The sequence below is a fragment of the Kogia breviceps genome, chromosome 18 (assembly GCF_026419965.1).
Source record: "Kogia breviceps isolate mKogBre1 chromosome 18, mKogBre1 haplotype 1, whole genome shotgun sequence".
NCBI lineage: Eukaryota > Metazoa > Chordata > Mammalia > Artiodactyla > Physeteridae > Kogia > Kogia breviceps.
Genome location: NC_081327.1, coordinates 7,695,336 through 7,714,318, shown reverse-complemented (window position 1 = coordinate 7,714,318; position 18,983 = coordinate 7,695,336). Strand labels below are relative to the sequence as shown.

The window sequence follows — 18,983 nt, the reverse complement described above, 5'->3', positions numbered from 1 at the left end:
AGAAAATTTGAGCTAATTACACCCTTTACTTTGCAATGTGGGGCCTTGGTCACAAGGGGGAGCAGGTGGGTCTGCATGGATTAAAAACAAAATTGTTGTTGAATCTTCTCGGAAGCTTTTCAAACTTTTCCACCCCTGTACCTGTAATGGCAGAGATTGAGTGATCCCGAAAGGACCCCTTGGGAATCTGGGGGGTGGTGCTGGAAGCTGCCAGCCCTGGGCAGGAAATGTCTTTATTCTCTTGGCTCCACATTTCATGTTTTCTCGTAGTACATGTTGGTGTTATCATAAGAATGGATTTCCCTAAGTCTCCAGGAAGTCCACAGTGATTATCCTGTAGTTTCTAGCACCTCAAGAGATAATGTAGCCCACCTGTGAAAGGATCTGAGCTGAGACGGTAGCGAATATTTTGGGGGTGCTGGAGTTAGCAAATGTAAGGAAATGGGTTCTCTTTGGGGCTGCCAGCCTTCTCTACTCTGTACCCCACTTCTCTTGTCTCTGGTATGTGTAGTGGCCAAAGTTCGTTAGGTGCTCAATGGTTGAAGTTTCAGAATGTTCTAGTGAACAGGTGCTACTCAAAACGAAAAAAAAAATGCTCTTGGTCCCATTGCAGCCACACGTTCTTCCATGATTTCCTTTTGCAGTGCAGACCCTTCTTGTCAGTTTCTTGCTTTTTTTTGGTAAGTATACATGTATATCTTTTGAGGTATCACCTATTTGCCCCTTTACAGGTGGGGAAACGGAAGTTTAGGTTGTAGTTGGCAAACAAAAGAGTTTAATAATAATAGAAAACATGCTCACGCCGCTTGCCTGATACCTTTCAAAATACTTGTACTTTAGCTAAATGGTTTGAATCCTCACAGCAACTCCACGAGGGTAGATACTGTCGTGCCCATATTGCAGGCGAAGAAAGAGCCTCACCCAACAAGTCAGGGGTGGAATGTGGGCAGACGGGGAAGGCTTCTGTACAGGACACCTAGTAAACATTCATTTAGTGGCTCAGCTTGTGATCTTGGTGAAGACAAGAAAACTCTGGCTTTTCCTTCCCAAGGTCCTGAGACCTAGGAGTCACCCCTGAAAACCATCAGTCAGGCCCAGTCGCTCAGCCTTCAGCTGAGTCCAGATGGGAGTGGCTTTTGTTTTTAAGCTTCTAGGAATAAACATTCAGGCAATATTTGTACAAGTCTAAGAGTCAAAAGATTCCTCTTCCCATGCCTCTCAGCTCCGTGTTGGCCACATAGCAGGCGCAGCTGACTTAACAGCTAAACTTGATTTTGGAGAGAAATGTGAGATGCTTTTTGTAGATGTTAGCCGTATCCCTTTTCATATTTACCTCCCAGAGGGCACCCTGGCAGCCACTGAGAGTGAATCCTTCCAGACTGTCAGGTTCAAACCTGGACTCTGCCACCTAGCCACATGACCTTGGGCAGGTGACGTTTTTGTACCTCAGTCGCCCCGTCTGTAAGATGGTAATAGTAGAACATTCCTCTGATATGTTGGGGTTAAATGACTGAATATATTATTTGACTAGAAATCTCTCAGTGTTAGCTGCTATTATGCAGATCCACAAAATAACGATTTTTCTGCATTTTGCTTTTTCTCACTGTGTCTTGGAAGCCTTGTCGGTTCAAGTTTGGGGTTACCTTGCTGGAGGCTGCACGGCTTGCAGGTGGCAGTGTACTGGCTGAGGGCTTCACCGCCAGGTCCTCTGAGCCTCGACTCTGCTACGTTGCAGAACCACTCGGCACCTGGCTTCCAAGAGCGAAGGCCACACAGGTGACTTCAGGTGTTTCCTTTCCCTCTGAACAACTGATCCCTCCTTTGTTTTTCTGGGAGCCCTTTGGACTTTGCTAACAAAATGTGGCCTTCACTTGGCCTTGATTATCCCTGGGTCTCTGCTTCTTTCTTTCCCTCCAACCTGGATGATAGGGTGGAATTCCCCACTTTTCAGTCCTTAAAAATGGTAGGTTTGGTTCTATTAAAAAGAAAATACAGGGCTTCCCTTGTGGCGCAGTGGTTGAGAATCCGCCTGCCAATGCAGGGGACACGGGCTCGAGCCCTGGTCCGGGAAGATCCCACATGCACAGAGCAGCCAAAAATAAATACATAAATAAATAAAGCAAAAGTTAACACACGTCTTGTGGAAGTTAAGGTGTGCACATGCGATGCGTATGACGACTGCAGCATGAAATCCATCATTTCATGGAGGAGTAGAGGGTCAGCGGGGACGTGCGGCGGCGGAGCTTCTGTATCGTAAGTGATGTGGTACAATAGACCCATAGCAGATAGGTTAAGGATGAGTTTGTAATCCCTAGAGGGGTCCTAAAAAAATGCTGAAACACCAAAAGATGCATTTAAAAGAATTCTTTAAAAGTATTCAAATAATCCAAGAGAAGGCAGGAGAGAGGAAGCAGAAACGAATATCTGACGAAGAGAAGACAAAAATAAAATCGTGACCTAATCCAACCAGATCAATGGTTCAGCGACAGGAATTCCCTGGCGGTTCAGTAGTTAGGCCTCGGGGCTTCCACGGCAGGGGGCCTGGGTTTAATCCCTGGTCTGGGAATCAGGATCCCACAGACTGTGTGGCACGGCCAAAAGAAAAAAAAAAAAAATTAGTTCCGCAAACTGTTCCTGGACAGGGGAGGCCGTGGGTCGCAGGAGGAGGACGCATTCTTTGCCAGGGGAGCAGTGAGGACCAAGTGGAGTTTCCCACCACTCACCTCACCTCAGGGCCTTGGGCCCCATGCACAAGTATGTAAGCATGATGAAAATGTGGAATAATATCACAGGGTAGACACCCAGTACCCACCGCCATTTTGCTACTTGCTGTTCTTGCTCGCTATTATTTGTTGTTTATTCATAGGGATAAAGTTCTAGTTCGTTCCAGTTCACTGCTGTCTGTTGTTCTTTTGTACAACAGCAGACTTGATTTACCCTTCCGACTGCTGTTGGCACTTAGGTGGTGGCTCTGCGCGTTGCCAATTCTTGGGCACCTGTGCACGTTCACTTCTAAGGAGACACCCAGGAAGGCGCTTGCTGCCGCAGGTGTGTACATCCTCAAAGTTTTGCCAAATTCCTCTCCAAAATGATGGTTCCCGTTTTTCCCCCGGCCTGGCCTTTTAGAAGGGCCATTGCCTCTGAACTGCCAGGAGAAGGGGCAGAGCTGGGTCTGAACCTGTGTCTGGGGCAGTCCTGTATGGGAGACGACACAGGGGAAGCATTTGGCTGGTTGCCCTGTTTTCTCGAAGATCATGGTAGAAGCTCCCCTTCTTGTTCGGTTTTTAAATTTTGGGGCCACGCCGCGTGGCTTGTAGGATTTTAGTTCCCCCACCGGGGATTGAACCTGGGCCCTTGACGGTGAAAGCACTAAGTCCTAACCCCTGGACCACCAGGGAATTCCCTCCCCTTCTTGTATTAATTCCACACAGGTTTTTAATGCTAGGCCTTATGGTTAAGAGTATGCTAGGGTGGCTACATGGGTGAAGTTTCACCTTGATCCCAGATGTCACCTCTGTGTCCCTGAGGGCAGGGACCAGGTCCGTCTCATGACTGACGGTTCCCCAGGACTCCTCCCAGTGGGACTTTTGAGTAAGTTATAGGTCATTCATTTATTCCGTAAATATAGAGCCACCCCTGACATACTTTATCCAGCGGGGATATAAAGTGAGGAGAAACACCCCAAAAGGCCCTGTCCTCAGGGGCTTAGCTTTTAGTGGGAGCTGAGGAGGGGTGCGTGAAGGCTGGGCGCACACAGTGGCACCGGGGCTGACCTTTTTTTTTTTAATTTAACGTATTTATTTATTTTTGGCTGCATTGGGGCTTCGTTGCTGCGCGTGGGCTTTCTCTAGTTGTGCTGAGTGGGGGCTACCCTCTTCGTTGCGGTGCACGGGCTTCTCATCGCAGTGGCTTCTCTTGTTGCAGAGCACGGGCTCCAGGCACGCGGGCTTCAGTAATTGTGGCATTCGAGCTCAGGAGTTGTGGCGCACGGGCTTAGTAGCTCCGCGGCATGTGGGATCTTCCTGGACCGGGGCTCGAACCCGTGTCACTTGCACTGGCAGGCGGATTCTTAACCCCTGCGCCACCAGGGAAGTCCCCCGGAGCCGTCCTTTAAACACAAGGACAGACACCTCAGGGTGATGTGCGCACTGCCCCCCTACATCCTCCGAGACAGGGCTCACAGATTCTGCGCGGGCCCCTCTGCAGAGAAGGAGAGCAGGAAGAGTATCCACTGTTCCAATCTGATTTTATTGAAAAGGAAACATACAAAAATCATGTACAAAAAAAATTAACCAAACATGTACAGAAAATTCATTCCGGTATCTACAGCAGCGCATATACAGTATTTTACAGGCTGGGCCATCCCTCCCCGCTCCCAGACTCCTCCCTCTTCTGAGATATCCCCCCCTCCCTGACTCCCCGTTTCCCCCCAGCGCTTCGCCCTGGGGACTAAGGCTGGGGCGGTTTCCGCCAAAATATCCCACCCCCCAAATGAATGCCAGTGGTCACACGTGCTCTCTTCTAAACCTATGCAATGGGATTGATGGGGGGGCGGGGGGTGGTCTTGGGCAGAGCACAGGATTCACAGTCTGGGCCCCTCCTGGCCACCCCCAGATGAAGGTGAGGCAGGCATGCCCACCACCCGCCGGCTGGCTCAGGGAAGATGGCTGGGCGCTGGGCTGGGGCGGCCGTCAGACGCACCCCACTCTCTGGCTCCAGGAGGCTAGTGGTCACGTTTGGCTCATTTGCTCTTCACGGGCCCCCTCCCCGGGAGGAGGGGGGGAAGCACCAGGGGCCTGAGGCCAGGCCCAAAGTGAAGGAGCACTGGGAGAGAGAGAGAGAGAGAGAGACCCCCCCCCCTCCACCAGTGTCACCCCTGCAGCTGGAACGGGCAGCCAGCACCAGCAGCCTTTCCTGAGATGGTGTTGGGCGGCAGAGGCGGGCGGCTCAGTCCCCACCGCCTCGGTCACCGCCGCCTTCAGACGCTGAGTCCGTCAGCCCTCTCTCCCCTGGCTCCTCAGCCAGGGACCCAGGAGTCCACATCTCTGTCAGTGCCCCCCAGGCTAGGCCGGGGCTGGGTCCGGAGTGGCTGCCCTGGCCCGCCCCTGGGACAGGCAGGGCTGGTAGTCCAGTATGCTACATGGTGCAGAAAAAGTCCCCCGCACTGGCCAGGGCATCAGGAGGTGGGAGGGTCCTGCCCCCCACGTCCCCGACGTCCACCGGGCGGGTGCAGGCACCTAATTGGGCTCCATCTCGGGGGCTCCGCGGCGCCTGGGTAAGGGCAGGAGTCCCATGATGAGATTGTACAGGACCCTCCAGGGGGAGGGGCGGTGTCGCTGCTGCTCCTCTTGTCTCTAGGGAACGAGCGAAGACCAAGTTAGAGCGGGCCTGAGATGGGGGTGCGTAGGTGGTCGGGTCGAAGGGCAGCGAGGAACGAGGCACGCTTCTAAGAGTGAGCGACCCCCTCAACCAACCCTCTGAGGTCGGCACTATTATTATTGTTCATCGGGCCCAGATACATTTCTCCGCCCACCTTGGGCCAAGGTCCTCTGGAACGTGAGACTGGGACAGAAGGGATGCAGACAACGCCCTCAGCACAGGGCCTGCACATATTAGCTGTGGTCTCCTAGTCCCTGGTCGCCAGATGAGAAAGTTACCCAACCAAAGTCACATGGGGCAGAGGGGTGGGGCTGGATTGCAGCCCATCTGCCCTCCCATAAAAGGCTGGTGAGCCACACAGAAGGGAGCAGGGAGCCTATAGTCTCAGCAATTCTAGAACAATCTGTGGAAAAACTGGGAATCGTTCACCATCTGCGCTGAAGCTGCACGGAAGTATGTCGAGGTAAAGCTAACCCCCTGCCCTTTCCTCAGTGGCAGGATGAAGGCTGGGGGTAGCCTCTAGGCCCATCTCAGTTCCACAGTGTTAGAAACGAAGGAAGCTAGATACAAGAAAAGGCTTCCCACCAATAAAAATTAACAATACTAAAAACTTATGAATACCTATAGTACTCTCCACTCCTTGTACTGAATGCAGGGCTAAATCCGGTGCTAATTAGCAGGGCCCACCTAATCTCATCCCCACAAGGTGGGAAGGAGAAACCCATTTTACAGATGTGAACAAGAAGGTCAGATAAACCATCCTAATGATCCTAATGTGTGCTTGGGGGTGGGCTGCCTGGTACCAGCCTGCCTCTTTATCACTCCCCGCTAAACTCTGCAGCCAGGAGAAGGTGGCCAAGGGGGCACATCAGATTGGCAGAAATTTAAAAGCCTGCCGCTGTTACACTGCTGTGCAGTGCCACCTGGCACAGTCACCTTGGTGAGCAGGCTATCATTAACTAAGGCTGAGGGCCGGCAGACCAGCCAGATGTCTGCTCTGGAGACACATGCGTGCACCTGGAGATGTGTATTTTTGGGAAGAGCCAAAAAAAAAAAAAAAAAAACCCAAACCAACCAACATAAATAAATAAATAAATAAATAAATAAAAATTTGAGACATTTCTGGAAAGTCCTAAATACCCACCAATGAGAAAATGAACAAGGATACTACATGTCGATCCAATAAAATGCTACATGGCCATGAAAATGACCGAATTAAAGCTCCTTTGCCCATATGGATGAATCTCAAGCATAACACTGAGAAGCAGGGAGTTTGGAGAGGAACACATACTATATCATGTATATTAAGTCTGAAACGCCCCACAATCCTAAGCATTGTTTGTGGCCTGGTAAATACGTAGTAAAAGAATCAACACCTGCAGAGGAATGGACAGGCCAATTTGAGAGGTTTCCTTTGGAAGGAGTGAGGGGAGGAGGGTCAGGGAGGGAAACAAGGAGCTTCACAACATCCGGTTTTTGTTTTTTCTTTGAATAAGCAAGCAGTGTGGGTGTAATGTTCAGGTTGGACAGATCTGGGTGGTGGGCGCCCTGGTGTTTGTTATTCTCTGTTCCCTGCTGTAGGCTTCAAATATTTTGTTTTAATGAGAGGTCTGGCTGTGGGCGTTCGGGGCGGAGCCTAAAACTGGGCGTGGCTTACGGCGGGGCGGGGCTCCCGGGCCCGCCCCCGGCCCGCCCGGGAAGCGGGGTAGCGCGCCGCAGCCGCGCGGGCGGGTGGGAGGGGCGGGCGCGGCAGCGCCGCCACTGCTGACTCACCGGCTATAAATAGCCCGGGATATATGAGCCGCTCAGCCGAGCGCCGCCCTCAGTCCCCGCGGCCGCGGACCCCGGGCGCGCTGCAGGGCTCGCGGATACCCCGGTCCCGGCCCTCCCCCGGGCCGTGACAGCCGCGGCGCGGGCCTTAGCCCTACGGCGGCTCCGCGGACACGCCGCCCCTCCCACCTTCCTGTCCCCAGCGCGACCCCGCCGCGCAGGGCGGCAGCTGCCGCACATCTGGCTGGGCCGCCGCAGCCTCCTCCCCGGCGGGAAGTCCCACCTGCCGTCTACCCCTCCCCCAGCACTCACCCGCCGCTCGTACAGCGCGTTGAGATCGTCCGCCATTCGCCGCAGCTGGGCCCCGATCTCTCGGGCCCACTGCTCCTCCTCCCCCCGGACTCCCGGGGCCGCTTGGGTGGGGCCGCCCGCCAGGGCCCCCGGGGCGCTGGGCACTGGCGATTCCAGGTGCTGCTCCGCGGGCGAGAGTGAGGGCTGAGGACCTGGGAAAAGCCGGGGGCCGTGGTCACACCCACCACCCCTCTAGGCCCTGAGGTGTCCCGGAGGGACCAGTTATCCAGGGCCTACTTCTCCCTTCTCCAGCCGCCTGATTTCTCTCCTGCTCCCCACCTCATTTTAGAGATTCTGTTTTCCCCTTTAAGGGCCAGATTTCTCAGCTCCTACTCCCCAGGCAAAAAAGAAGTCCTGGGGAGGCCTTCCTGGGGTCACCTGTCTAGCCATCTACCACCTCACTACCCGTGTTAGTCTGGAAGTGCTTCCTCTTATCCTACCTAAATACTTCCCTTCCAAAACGGTGCCAAATTTTGACTGCTCCACTCAACAGATGGGGAAACTGAGGCTCACCCTAAAAAGTGGCCCAAGGTCACACAGGGCTACGGTGACTGACTACACCCAGAGTCACAAGCTTCAGGTCTCCTGCCCTCTAGTGTCCAACCACAGTGAAGCCACACCCCCGGATGTGGCCGAGGCCTGGAAACCAGAAGGCCAGACTGTGGCTGCCTCTGAGCAGGGGCCTGGGGGCTGGGATGCGGGAGATGCCTTCCTGCCTCCTCGCCACACGCACATTCTGAGCTCCCCTGACGTCTCTTCCTCCTTTCTGTCACGCCAGGTCCTGGCACGAGGGATCCCTGAGACCTAAAATCAGGGCCTCAGTTTCCACACCTGTGACTCTGGTCTAGAAATCGGGTCTCCTCTTGCCTCTGTTGCCAGGGAACAGAGCCGGGGAATTTTCTCTCTCCTGATCTCTCTGTGGTCCGGGGACGGGGTGGGGAGGGAAACCGGGACAATCTTTCCATTGCCACCGAGTGCGCCGGCTGGGATGGGGCTAGCCGGGCACCACGGAGTTAACAGCCCATCAGGCAGGGGACCTTTAACCCTTCCCTCTCCAAGACCCGTCTCCCACCCTTTCCCCATACAGTTGCCCCTCCCCCTCTCCTTCCTCCGGCCGGACTGCAGAGAGGGCGGGCCCTGGCCAAAGAGATGCAGATAAAAGGCAAAAGGCCACCCTCGACCCCTCCCCAATGTCCAGAAGTGACAGTCATCTCTGCCCACTCTCTCCAACTACAGTCCTCAGGGGCCTTCAGGGGACCCTGACCGGGAGGAGGGGGCTTGGAAACAGCTGTTGCCCCAGGCCCGGAAAAGGCCGTGGGCTGCAACTCGGGGACTGCAGTCAGATTCCAGGAGGGACTTCCCATTGGGCCTCCCCCCACTCCCTGCCTCCCACTCAGTCTTCCTGCTTCTTGCAACACAAAGACCACACTGGCCACACCCTCTCCGTGGCCCGGCCGGCTCGCCACCTCCCCCCACTCGCTCCCACTTCTCCGGTTCCTCCGTGTCTCTCTTTCCCGGCTCCCAGCATCCCTGGTGCGGGGCGGGCACTCACCGTCGGGGCGCGGGCCTCGGGGCCGGCTGCGAGGACCCCCAGGCCAGCGGGGGGCCCCCAGGGCGGCGGTGACGGCGGGCGGGGCGGTGGGGGCGCAGAGGTAGGCGGCGGGCAGCAGGGCGGGGGCGGCGGGGGCGGCAGGCAGGCCGGGTTCGCAGAGGCCGCAGGATACGGCCGAGGGCACCAGGCGGCTGAGGGGGAAGGGACGCGGGCCGTCGCGGGCCAGGCCCTCTACGGGCTCGGGGGAGCTGCCCTCCTGGCGTGCTCGGGCCATGGCGCTCCCTGGGGCCTGCAGGACAGGGCAGAGGGGTGCGGTTAGCCGGGAAGTGCAGGGGGCGCCAGGGCCCCACGAGGCACCCATCCCATCCGGGGTACAGAGGGCACCCCACTCCTGTACGCATGGCGGGCCAGGCAGCCCAGGGCTGGCGCCCACAACACACGCAGGGCCCAGACGGAAGGGACCGTAGGTGCGTGTGATGGCCCCTCAAGACACACCCTTCCGCAGGGTCTGAGCCGAGGCCTGGGCTGGCCGGAATAGCCTCCCGTGCACATGGTGATGGGCACACATGAGGGACAAGGAGGCACAGGATGGCTGTCACAGCGAGGACAAGGGCTCACGCAGGACCCAGACTTGTGCGTCTGTCAGGTGTGTGTGTGTGTATGAGGGCTGACAGCCCCGCAACACAAACTCACCCAGCGTGGGACTCACACAGGGCCTGGGCTGGTGGGATTAACTTCCGGAACACAGAGACGGGCACACAGGGAGGGCAGCCAGGCACTGTGATGCCTCGCAACACACACAGGGACTCACACAGGACCCAAAGGGGTGTGTGCGGAGGGTACACAACACACACACACAAAGGCACACGCAGGACTGGCCAGCCAGACCTCCCACCTCATCTCCCATTTGCACAGAAACATTGAGATGTCCCAGGACTGTGTCCACATACAAACACTAACCAAAACATGGACACACACATACAGACCACAGGAAGAACTGTCCACAGGATGCATGGTGGCCGGCACAACACATCCCCTCCACCCCACACACACACCTACACAAACTGTCAGGATCTCACCCGCTGAGCCACTGTTAATAGGCCCACAGACGCACACGTACACACTATGCAGCCCTCACAAGCACAGACAGAAACACACACCAAATAGGCACTGCCACACTTCTCAAACACACATGCCCCTCCCGACAACACACATGCAATAGATAAGACCTACACACCTCAGGACTCACATATCAACACAAAACAGACCTCCATGGACACACACATGGACCGACACAACCAAAACACACCCACTTGTCACCAACTCTCAGACCCCAGGACACATGTAAAGCTGGCACACACAGACACATGTCATCAGACCCAGATGCATCACCACATGCCGGCAACAACACAGAGACGCAACAGCAGAACAGCAGACATCAACCCTCCCTCCTCCCCCAACCTCCAAACACCATCACCAACTGTCAGCCCCGGACACACGTGCAAATGCACGCGTGCACGCGCACACACACACACACACACACACACACTACAGCTAACTCTAATCCTACACTGCCCTGGCAGCGCGCACACCTAAAGCACCCACAGAAAACACTGGTCTCACGTGACTGACATAAACACTACACACACGCAGCCCACATGACACACATGAGCCAGCCGATCAGAGACAAGCCCCTCAGACCCAACACACACACACACACACACACACACACACACACGGGCTCAGACACAGCCTCATACAAGAGGCTGCCAGCAACATCCACTGACTGCTCTGCTCAGACCCCACAGAGCCCAGCTCCTCAATTTCCAGATGCCGATGCCAGACCCACAAGGCAAACACAGACCAGACAACCCCCAGCACACACACACACACCACGCAGAACTCACAGAGACACCTGGAGAGAAAACAGACATCGGCACTGAGCAGGCACACCATCACAAACGCTTAGCTGAGCCACATGCCCTGGAGATATACACAGACAGTCACAGACAGTACACACAGGCAAGACACACAAGCACACACAAACACAGCACATCGGGCAAGACACACACATGTAAACACACAAACAGCTCACTCAAGCAACACACCAACACACTACAACCACACACTATAACACACGCAGGCAATACAGCAGACCCATAGGATCACCCCCAAACACCACACACAGACAACTCTCACAGTGGACACAACACAGGTACATCACACATAAACAGAGCACCCGCCTTCAGGCGCGGCGTACACAGACAGAACCCCACACAAACACGCATGGGGACGACGCGCAACACCACGACGGGCCACAGCCCCACCATTCCCCGGGACTGACACAAGCACTCCCTGCAGACCCCAGCACAAACTCAGAGCCAGACACACGCACACACCCAGGCGAGACACCTGCAGATCCACAACCCCGCACACGCGCGCTCCCACGGCGGGCCCAGACGCCCCCCTGCGCTGTCACAGCGCCCCCCTCCCCGCCGCCGCCACGTGCGCCCGCCCCGCCCGCCAGGCGAGCGCGGGGCCAATAACAGGCTGTTGCTGGGGCGCAGCCCCCGCCCGCAGGAGCCGCAGACTTCACGGCCCGCGAGCCGCCCCCTGTCGCCGCCCCCGGCGGGCGCGCGCGCCCGGGGTGTGGCCGCCCCTCCACGCCGTCCCCCCCCACCCCCCGCCCCTCCCGGACTGCAGGGGCCGGGGCAGTCGGGGTCGACTCACTTCCCCGGGGCCGCACTGGCCGCCAGGGGGCGCTGCCGATCCTGCACCCCATTGTTTGTAAACAAACCCGTCAGACCGCTGAGGCACCTGCGCTCTCGGACCCTCAGTGCCTCCCGCCCAGCGACACCAGCCTCATGGGGGGTGGGGAGGGCAGGGAGAGAGGGAGGCATGGTGTAGGGACTCAGCGCCCCCCCCCCCACTGCTCTCCGAGTGCACTCCCGCCACCTCCTCCAGGGAGCCCACCCGGCCTGGCCAATCGCCGCTGGCTGGGACTTGGGGCGCGCACACTCACCCCGGGGGCATGAACACGCCGGAGGGGATGGTGATGGGGGGCGGGCGGCTTCCTTCAGGAGGGCGCGCCCGCCGAGCGCCGCTCGCCGCGGCTGCTTCTGTGGCTGCTGCTGCTGCTCTAACTGCAGTGGCTGCCGCTGTTGCCGTCGTTGTTGCTGTCTCGGCTGCTCCTCGGGCCGCAGGTGCGTCCGCGTCCTGGCCGCCGCTACTGCTGGTTTCGCTGCCGCCACCGCCGCCACCACGCACCCGCTCGCATGTGGCTCGCGCCGCGTCTCAGGCCGCCCGGCAGATCCCGGGCCCGCTCGGCGGCAGCCCCGCCCCGCTCCGCCCCCGCCTGGCGGGTCCCACGCCCCGCCCCCGCGTGACGCCACTGCCCCGCCCGCCAGCCGCGGACAAGTCGGGACTTGCTGGCGCGCGCCGCGCCCCCAACCTCGGCGCGGGGGGTTTCCCTGCAGCCGGGGGCGGGGCAGGGCCTGGCTCGGGGCGCGGAGGCGCGCTGATTGGCCGCCCAGACAGCGGGACAGCCGGACACACACACTGACACACTGACTGGGACCCACAGACACACACACCCAGAGACGTGTACGCAGACTGACCGTCTGGCGCTCCAGGGTACACAAAGTCACGTGCTGACAGGGCCTGGGGACAACCCGACTCGCAGACACACAAATGCACACCCTGGACAGAGGCGTGGACGCACAAACTCACACACTGACGGAGCACTCACACATCCAGACACAAATACACAACCTGACTTGCTAACAGGGTCACTGGGACGCACAGACTACAATGTCAGGGACACACACAGTTGCACAAACACCCACACTGCTGAGCACACCTAGACCCACAAACCTATCAGGTTCACAAGCATGCCCACTGAGCAGGTACCCACAACAAACACAGTGTCGCGGGCCCACATAGACACAGGCTGAGAGCTTCTCAGGAAATACAAACTTACTGATAGGCTCAGCTGAACACACACACATACACACACAACACCTGTCACAGGGACACCTGGACACACAGCTTGATCTCGATGAAACTCCTACAGAGACACACACAAACACACCCACCCCAGCTCACAGCTGACACATTAAAATTGTCAGAAATTGACCCTCACAGACACAGATCAAGTCAGACATAAAAAGACTTGAGTCCTCCCACCAACACAGTCACAAAGTCACACCTGTGACAGGTTCCTGCTAACTGGCCCACTGATGGGACACTCCAGAAGCGTGCACATCTGACCGCACTCGCCACGAGTCTGGTGGGAGAACCAGGGCTATAAGAAAGTCCCAGGCACCTGGCACGGGACATGCCCGGGCAGTCCCTCAGTAACTCTCACCCGGGTTTTCTGCCTTTCAGTTCCCTTTCCTTTCTCAGTTTCTCACTGTCACTCCTTCCCCCACTCTGATGTGGTCACTAGGTGGTGCCCTGCTCTCCCCTAAAGACTCTGGGGTTCTGTCTCCCTTGCACCTTCCGGTTTCCTTTATGTCACACCGCAAACCAAACTGTGTCATCACAGGGCAAGTGGCCTCTGAGTGCCAAGCTCTGGGCTAGCCGAGAAGGGGTGCCAGACCCCAGCAAAGGTGGGCATATCCAGGTTCTCAAATTTGGTTCCCTCCAGGGCCAGACCCTTTGACTTCTCAAGAGCAGAAAACGCAGATCTCATGGGTAATCTCCCTACTTTAAATATTGGGGACTAATTCAGCCTCCCTCTCTCCTTCCCTTTGCTCCCCTCATTCATTCATTTCCCCTTCCTTCCTTTCCTCCAGTGTTTTTATGGGTTTATTTTAATCTTTTAAAATATTTATTTTAATTTTTTTGGCTGTGCTGCCCAGCTTGTAGGATCTTAGTTCCCTGACTAAGGGATTGAACCTGAATCCTCGGCAGTGAAAGCGCAGAGCCCTAACCACTGGACCACTGTGGAATTCCCAGTCTGGTGTTTTTCAAACTGTGGGTCATGACCCACACGAGCAAACCATGGACTGTGAAATCACTTGTGTGGATCTTATTCTGTTGTATTGAAGTTTATTGAGATATATTTACATGCCATAAAATTCACTCTTTTTAGGTGTATAGTTTGGTGAGTTGGGACAAATGTACGCTACTGTACACCACCACAATTGAGATTTGGACCATTTCTACCACCCCCCAAAACTTCCCTTGTGCCTCTTTATAGTCAGTCCCTTTCACCTGCAACTTCAGCGGCTCTTGACCAGACTTTAAAACAAAACAGAACAGAACAGAATATAATTTTAAAAAATTATGAAGTCAGAGTAAATATTGTTTCCTGAAAATTTTATGTATAGTGGATACATACCAAGCCACAAAGAAAATGGATGTATTGCTGACGGTAGGTTGAAGTTAACGGCGCTTGAGGGATGCTGCTTTAGACATTTATTAAATGAGATCATTCATGGAAGTCACTGAATACAGTGTCTTACATGTGTAAGTGCCTAATAAATGTTGGCTACTATCACTAGTATAACTAATTATTGTCAGTGTTTGCTCTGTGCCTGGCAGCGATCACATTGGGAGAGAGGCTCGCGGACCAGCCTGTACCCCTTACTCCCCTTACTCACTGATCAGTGCCCTAAAGCTGCCTAGTCTAGGACTGGACACCAGGAGGCCAGATGTGCTGGAATGTTCTTCTGAGAAGAAAATGAGTGTGAAGGAATCTGCCTTGGTGGGTAGGAGTGGGAGAGGAGAGGGCCAAGAATCTACCAGGCCATAAGCATCGGCACCAGTCAAGATCCTCCCCACTATGTAGTCCAGATCCTGTTCCAAATTCTGGCATCCTCTCACCCCCAGACCAGGGATCTCAAACTCAAGAGCCAATATGAAATAAATGAGAGAAGTGAGTCCAGTGTAAGACAACAGGGCATGGTGGGGACTGTGGCTAAGGAAAGTGTGCGCCTCCTAGAGACATACAAAGTCAAAATTAAAAACTATACTGTGACTGGCTGAAGGGCTGCCTTTAGGGGCCCCAGGAAGGAGAAGCCCCAACCTCTGTCTTCCAGACTAAATTCCCCTCCACCCCTCCACCAGCAGGTCTTCTGAGGGACCAAGGGACTCCCTCCTCTAAGTTCCTGGAGGAGCATTCTGGGCCTCCAACCCTGCCTCTGGTCCCTGCTCCCCTGGAGAGGGGCCGAGAGGCTCTGAAGATCTGAGGGGGCAGCAATACCTCTGATCGAGGATTAGAAACAGAGGCGAATAGAGGTACAAACAGATAGAGGAGGAGTCAGATGAGGGGAGTAGAGGGAGTCAGAAAGAGAGAGGGAGAGACCAGATGGAGGGAAAATGAGAGGTTTCAGGGATGGAGGGATGGCTTGGCTGAGGTTGGCAGTCAGGCTTGGCAGAGAGTGGAGGTCGTTTTTTTGGTTGTTTCTGTTTTTGTTGTTGTTTTGTTGTTGTTGTTTGGGGCTGCTGGCATGCAGGATCTTAGTTCCCTGACCAGCGATTGCACCCGGGCCCCCTGCAGTGAAGTCCTAACCACTGGACCGCCAGGGAAGTCCCTAGAGCAGTTTCTTAATCTCTTCTCTACTGACATTTGAGGCCGGATCATTCCTTGTTGTCTTGTGCTTTGTAGGATGTTCAGCAGTCACCCTGACCTCTATCCACTAGATGCCAGCAGCACCCACCCCCCCTGTAACGATCCAAAATTTCTCCAAACACTGCCAGATGTGCCCTGGGGGAGGCAAAATCAACCCAGGTTGAGAACCATTGGCTAAAAGAAATCCGTCAGGGTCTCCATAACTGTGGCTCAACCCCCACAAAGCCTACACAAAAACTCACCCAAGAGCCAGAGCTCTGGGGACTTGAGGGCCTGACCTAGAATCCCCAGTTCGGCCACCTTCTGGCTGTGTGACATTGTGCAAGTGGTCACGTCTCTGTGCCTCAATTTCCTCACCTGTGAGTTGGGACAGCACAGGTCCCTACCTCATAGGATTTTGCAGAGTAAGAAGGTCAGTAAAAATAAAGCACTGGGGCCTCCGTGGGTGCTTAATACATGTTACCCATCATTACAACTACCAGTGTGGGGGGGCTTTTGACTCTCTGAGAATCCAAACAAGGTCTTCAAGCTAAGACCCTCAGGTTGGGGCAGGGGTTTCAAACCGGGCTCGCAGGCCAGCCACTAAGGTGTTTCTCTGGGCCGGCACAGTTTCTCATTTTGAATTAATGCCTCTCAAAGGGACATTCAACACAGTGAAGAGATAGAGCTTCCAGACTTCGGAGCCAGGCTGCCTGGGTTCGAATGATGAACGCAAGGAAGTAGCTTCCTCTCTCTGAGCCTCAGTTTCCACACGTGTACAAAAGGGATCACCGCAGGACCCCCAAATGAAACGTGAAGATTAAATGAGTTCCTATTTGTAACGCACGTAGAAGAGTACCCGGCAGCAGCTGGCTCCATGTGAAGTCCTGCTTAAAGAAAATAAATGTCCCAGCTAGTTTACTGCAGACCATAACCTTCCCTAATATCTTGAATGCCGTTCCGGGGAAGTAGATTTCTCAGCACGGGAGAGGGAGTTGGGAAGGACTTAACTTTTCACTGCAGGCTCTGAGTCCCGGCTTTCCGCGGTGGGGAGGGGGCCTCCTGGGTCCCCTCAGTGCAGCCGGCCTCCCAGGCCCGGAGGCTGGACGGGAGCCTGGTGGGGGCTGGGCGGGGGCGCCGGTGTCCGCGGGGTCCGAGCGGCCGGCGCGTGTGAAGGTTACCGCTCCCTGGCGGGGCGGGGGCCGCGCGCTGTTGCTGGGGTCTGCGGGGCCTGCCTGCGCCCGCGCCCCCCCTCCTTCCCGGCCAGCCAGTGAGCGGTACCCGCCGCCGTTGCCAGGGGAAACTCGCCGCCCCGTTACCCAGCAACAAGCCTGGCCCAACCAGGCGCGAGGACCCCCCAGGCCCCGCCCGCCGCTGCCCACCGCGTGCCCAATGCCAGGCGGGCAGAGCCGGCCCGGCTCCCGGAGACGGCGAGCGCGCTCATTGGCCGCCGCAGCGCCCGCCCGCCCGGATCTGGGGGAGCCCTCGGCGCGGGGGGCGGGGAGCCGGGCCCCGGGGAGCTGCCAGGCTCACTGCCTGCAAGCCTGCGGCCGGCTGGGGTGAGGCCCGGACTGGGCACTGTCCCCCCTCCCCCGCCGCCCGACCCCCCCCCACCCCCGCCCCATACTCGCACTCTCGGGCGAGGATGGGCACTTGGGGTGGGCTGGAAAGAGAGGCTGCGCCTCCCATCCCTCCCCAGCAAGGTACGCTAGAGACGGCCTTGTGAAAACAGGGAGCAAGTGTTCCCCTCCCAGAAGGAGTCCTGGGCATCCTGACCTCGTGAAGACAGGGGCTGGTTGTCCGCACAACATGCCCCCCACCACGCGCCCCAAACAGGATTCAGGCATCGTGACTTTTAAAAACAGGGGCTGAGGATCCCCCACCAGAAAAGGACACAGGCGTCCTGAGCCCATAAAAATAGGGGTGCCCCCTCCCCAAAGGACTCAGGGTGCCCTGTCCTGTGACAACAGAGATATGAACCACCTCCCCCAAGGGGATGCTAGTTTCCCAGTCCCTGGAAAGAAGGGTTGAGGATGCCTCCAGAAGGGGACCCAAGCAGGTCTGATTCTGGGAAAGTTAGAACTAAGCACTCCACCCCCACAGGAAACAGGGGCTCAAGCCTTTGGGCCCCAAAGCATAAGATGCCTCAGAGGCCCTGGGCATCCTGGTCCCTCACCATATTGATACTGGAAGACCCCACACATACACCAGTTACCAGACCCTCAGGTGTCCAGTTCATCCAGAGGACCACCTGCCCAGCCCCAAGGTGTATACTGCCAGCTCCCCTCCCCTGAGTCATTTCCCCCAGGGTCTAGCTTGTTGATCTCCCAGAAAGCAGGCATCTGACCCCACAGCCACTCCCTCTCCTCCCTGGTACTCAACCTACACCCCTCCCCCTGCCCACACACATGCCAAGGACCCAGGAGTCTAAGCCCCGAGTGTCTCAGACCCCCATCCAGACACCTGGCGAGATGACCCAGCCCCTCACCGTGGTGCAGGGAGCCCCTTCCCCGTCCTGGGGCCCTGGGATGCCCAAGACCCTAGATCTGGTAGATCCAGTCTCCCAGTGCCTTTAGTTGGCCACCAGGGATCCAGGACTTGGAGCCTCCAGCCTGAAGGGGCCCTGATGTGAGCGCCCAGGCCACTCCAGAGAGGCTCAGATTCCTCAGTCCCCACCCCCGGGAGACCCAGTCAGCGGAGCCCCCAGCTCCAGACCCTGGTTGAATCCAGGTGCGGCCCGCCCCTACCCTGGTACCTGGGGGGGTTGGGGGGCGGAGTCGAGGATTACTCAGCCTCCAGAATGAGGCGATGACATCATCCTTGGGGGGGTTTGACTAACGGCCGCGCTGGGGGGGGCGGGGAAGTTTACCCGGTAACAGCGGCTGCCGCACGGCCCTGCCCCCCCCCCCACCAAGGGCCGGGAGAGGGAGGCATAGGCACACACACACACAAGCACACACACACACGCCCACTCAGCACCCCCCCTTCCCCCTGCAGCATCCCACATCACACACATCTTACCGGGGCAAGGGCAGGGACGAGTGTGTGCGTGTTTGTGTGACTGTGTGTGTGCTGGAGGGTTCTCTAAGTCTGCTGGGCCAGTGTGCTGTGTGTCAGGGGGTTGACTTATGAGAGTTGCGGTTGTGTCAGTGTACTGTTGTGCATCAGCTGATTGTGTCAGTGGGATGTTGTGTGTCAGCATTTGTCCCATGGGATGGCCGACTATGTGATTGTGTGTCAGTGTGCCCATGTATGATAGTTGGGCCATGCTGTGTGTGAGTGTGATGGTGTATCTGTGTGTCAGTGTCCATGTGCTGTTCTGTGCAAAGTACTTGTGTGCATGTCCATGTGCTTGTGTTTGTGGGACAGGGTTGG

General features: G+C 56.6%; 1 protein-coding gene across 3 annotated transcripts; it reads right to left on the bottom strand.

The window, feature by feature from the left end:
- Positions 1–4,229: 4,229 nt before the first annotated feature.
- BBC3 (BCL2 binding component 3) lies at positions 4,230–12,162 on the bottom strand. 3 transcript variants are annotated; one of them, XM_059045472.2, is made up of 4 exons: positions 12,075–12,162; positions 9,053–9,341; positions 7,462–7,652; positions 4,230–5,354 (listed from the first exon to the last, which is right to left on the bottom strand). In XM_059045472.2, exons 2-4 carry the CDS (start codon positions 9,324–9,326, stop codon positions 5,238–5,240), a joined length of 582 nt encoding a protein of 193 aa, XP_058901455.1. In that variant the 5' UTR covers positions 9,327–9,341; positions 12,075–12,162; the 3' UTR covers positions 4,230–5,237. The 3 variants fall into 3 exon arrangements, with proteins under 3 accessions (XP_058901455.1, XP_058901457.1, XP_058901456.1); XM_059045474.2 differs by lacking the exon at positions 12,075–12,162 and adding an exon at positions 11,452–11,485; XM_059045473.2 differs by lacking the exon at positions 12,075–12,162 and adding an exon at positions 9,746–9,900.
- Between the last annotated feature and the right edge of the window lie 6,821 nt (positions 12,163–18,983).

What these genes read in the sequence shown, in the direction of transcription:
- BBC3 (XM_059045472.2), bottom strand. Translation starts at nt 9,326, where the DNA reads ATGGCCCGAGCACGCCAGGAGGGCAGCTCCCCCGAGCCCGTAGAGGGC. An exon ending in CCGAGGCCCGCGCCCCGACG is followed by an intron (nt 7,653 to 9,052) that starts GTGAGTGCCCGC and finishes GGCTTTTCCCAG; the next exon opens with GTCCTCAGCCCTCACTCTCG. An exon ending in ACGCGCTGTACGAGCGGCGG is followed by an intron (nt 5,355 to 7,461) that starts GTGAGTGCTGGG and finishes CTCGTTCCCTAG; the next exon opens with AGACAAGAGGAGCAGCAGCG.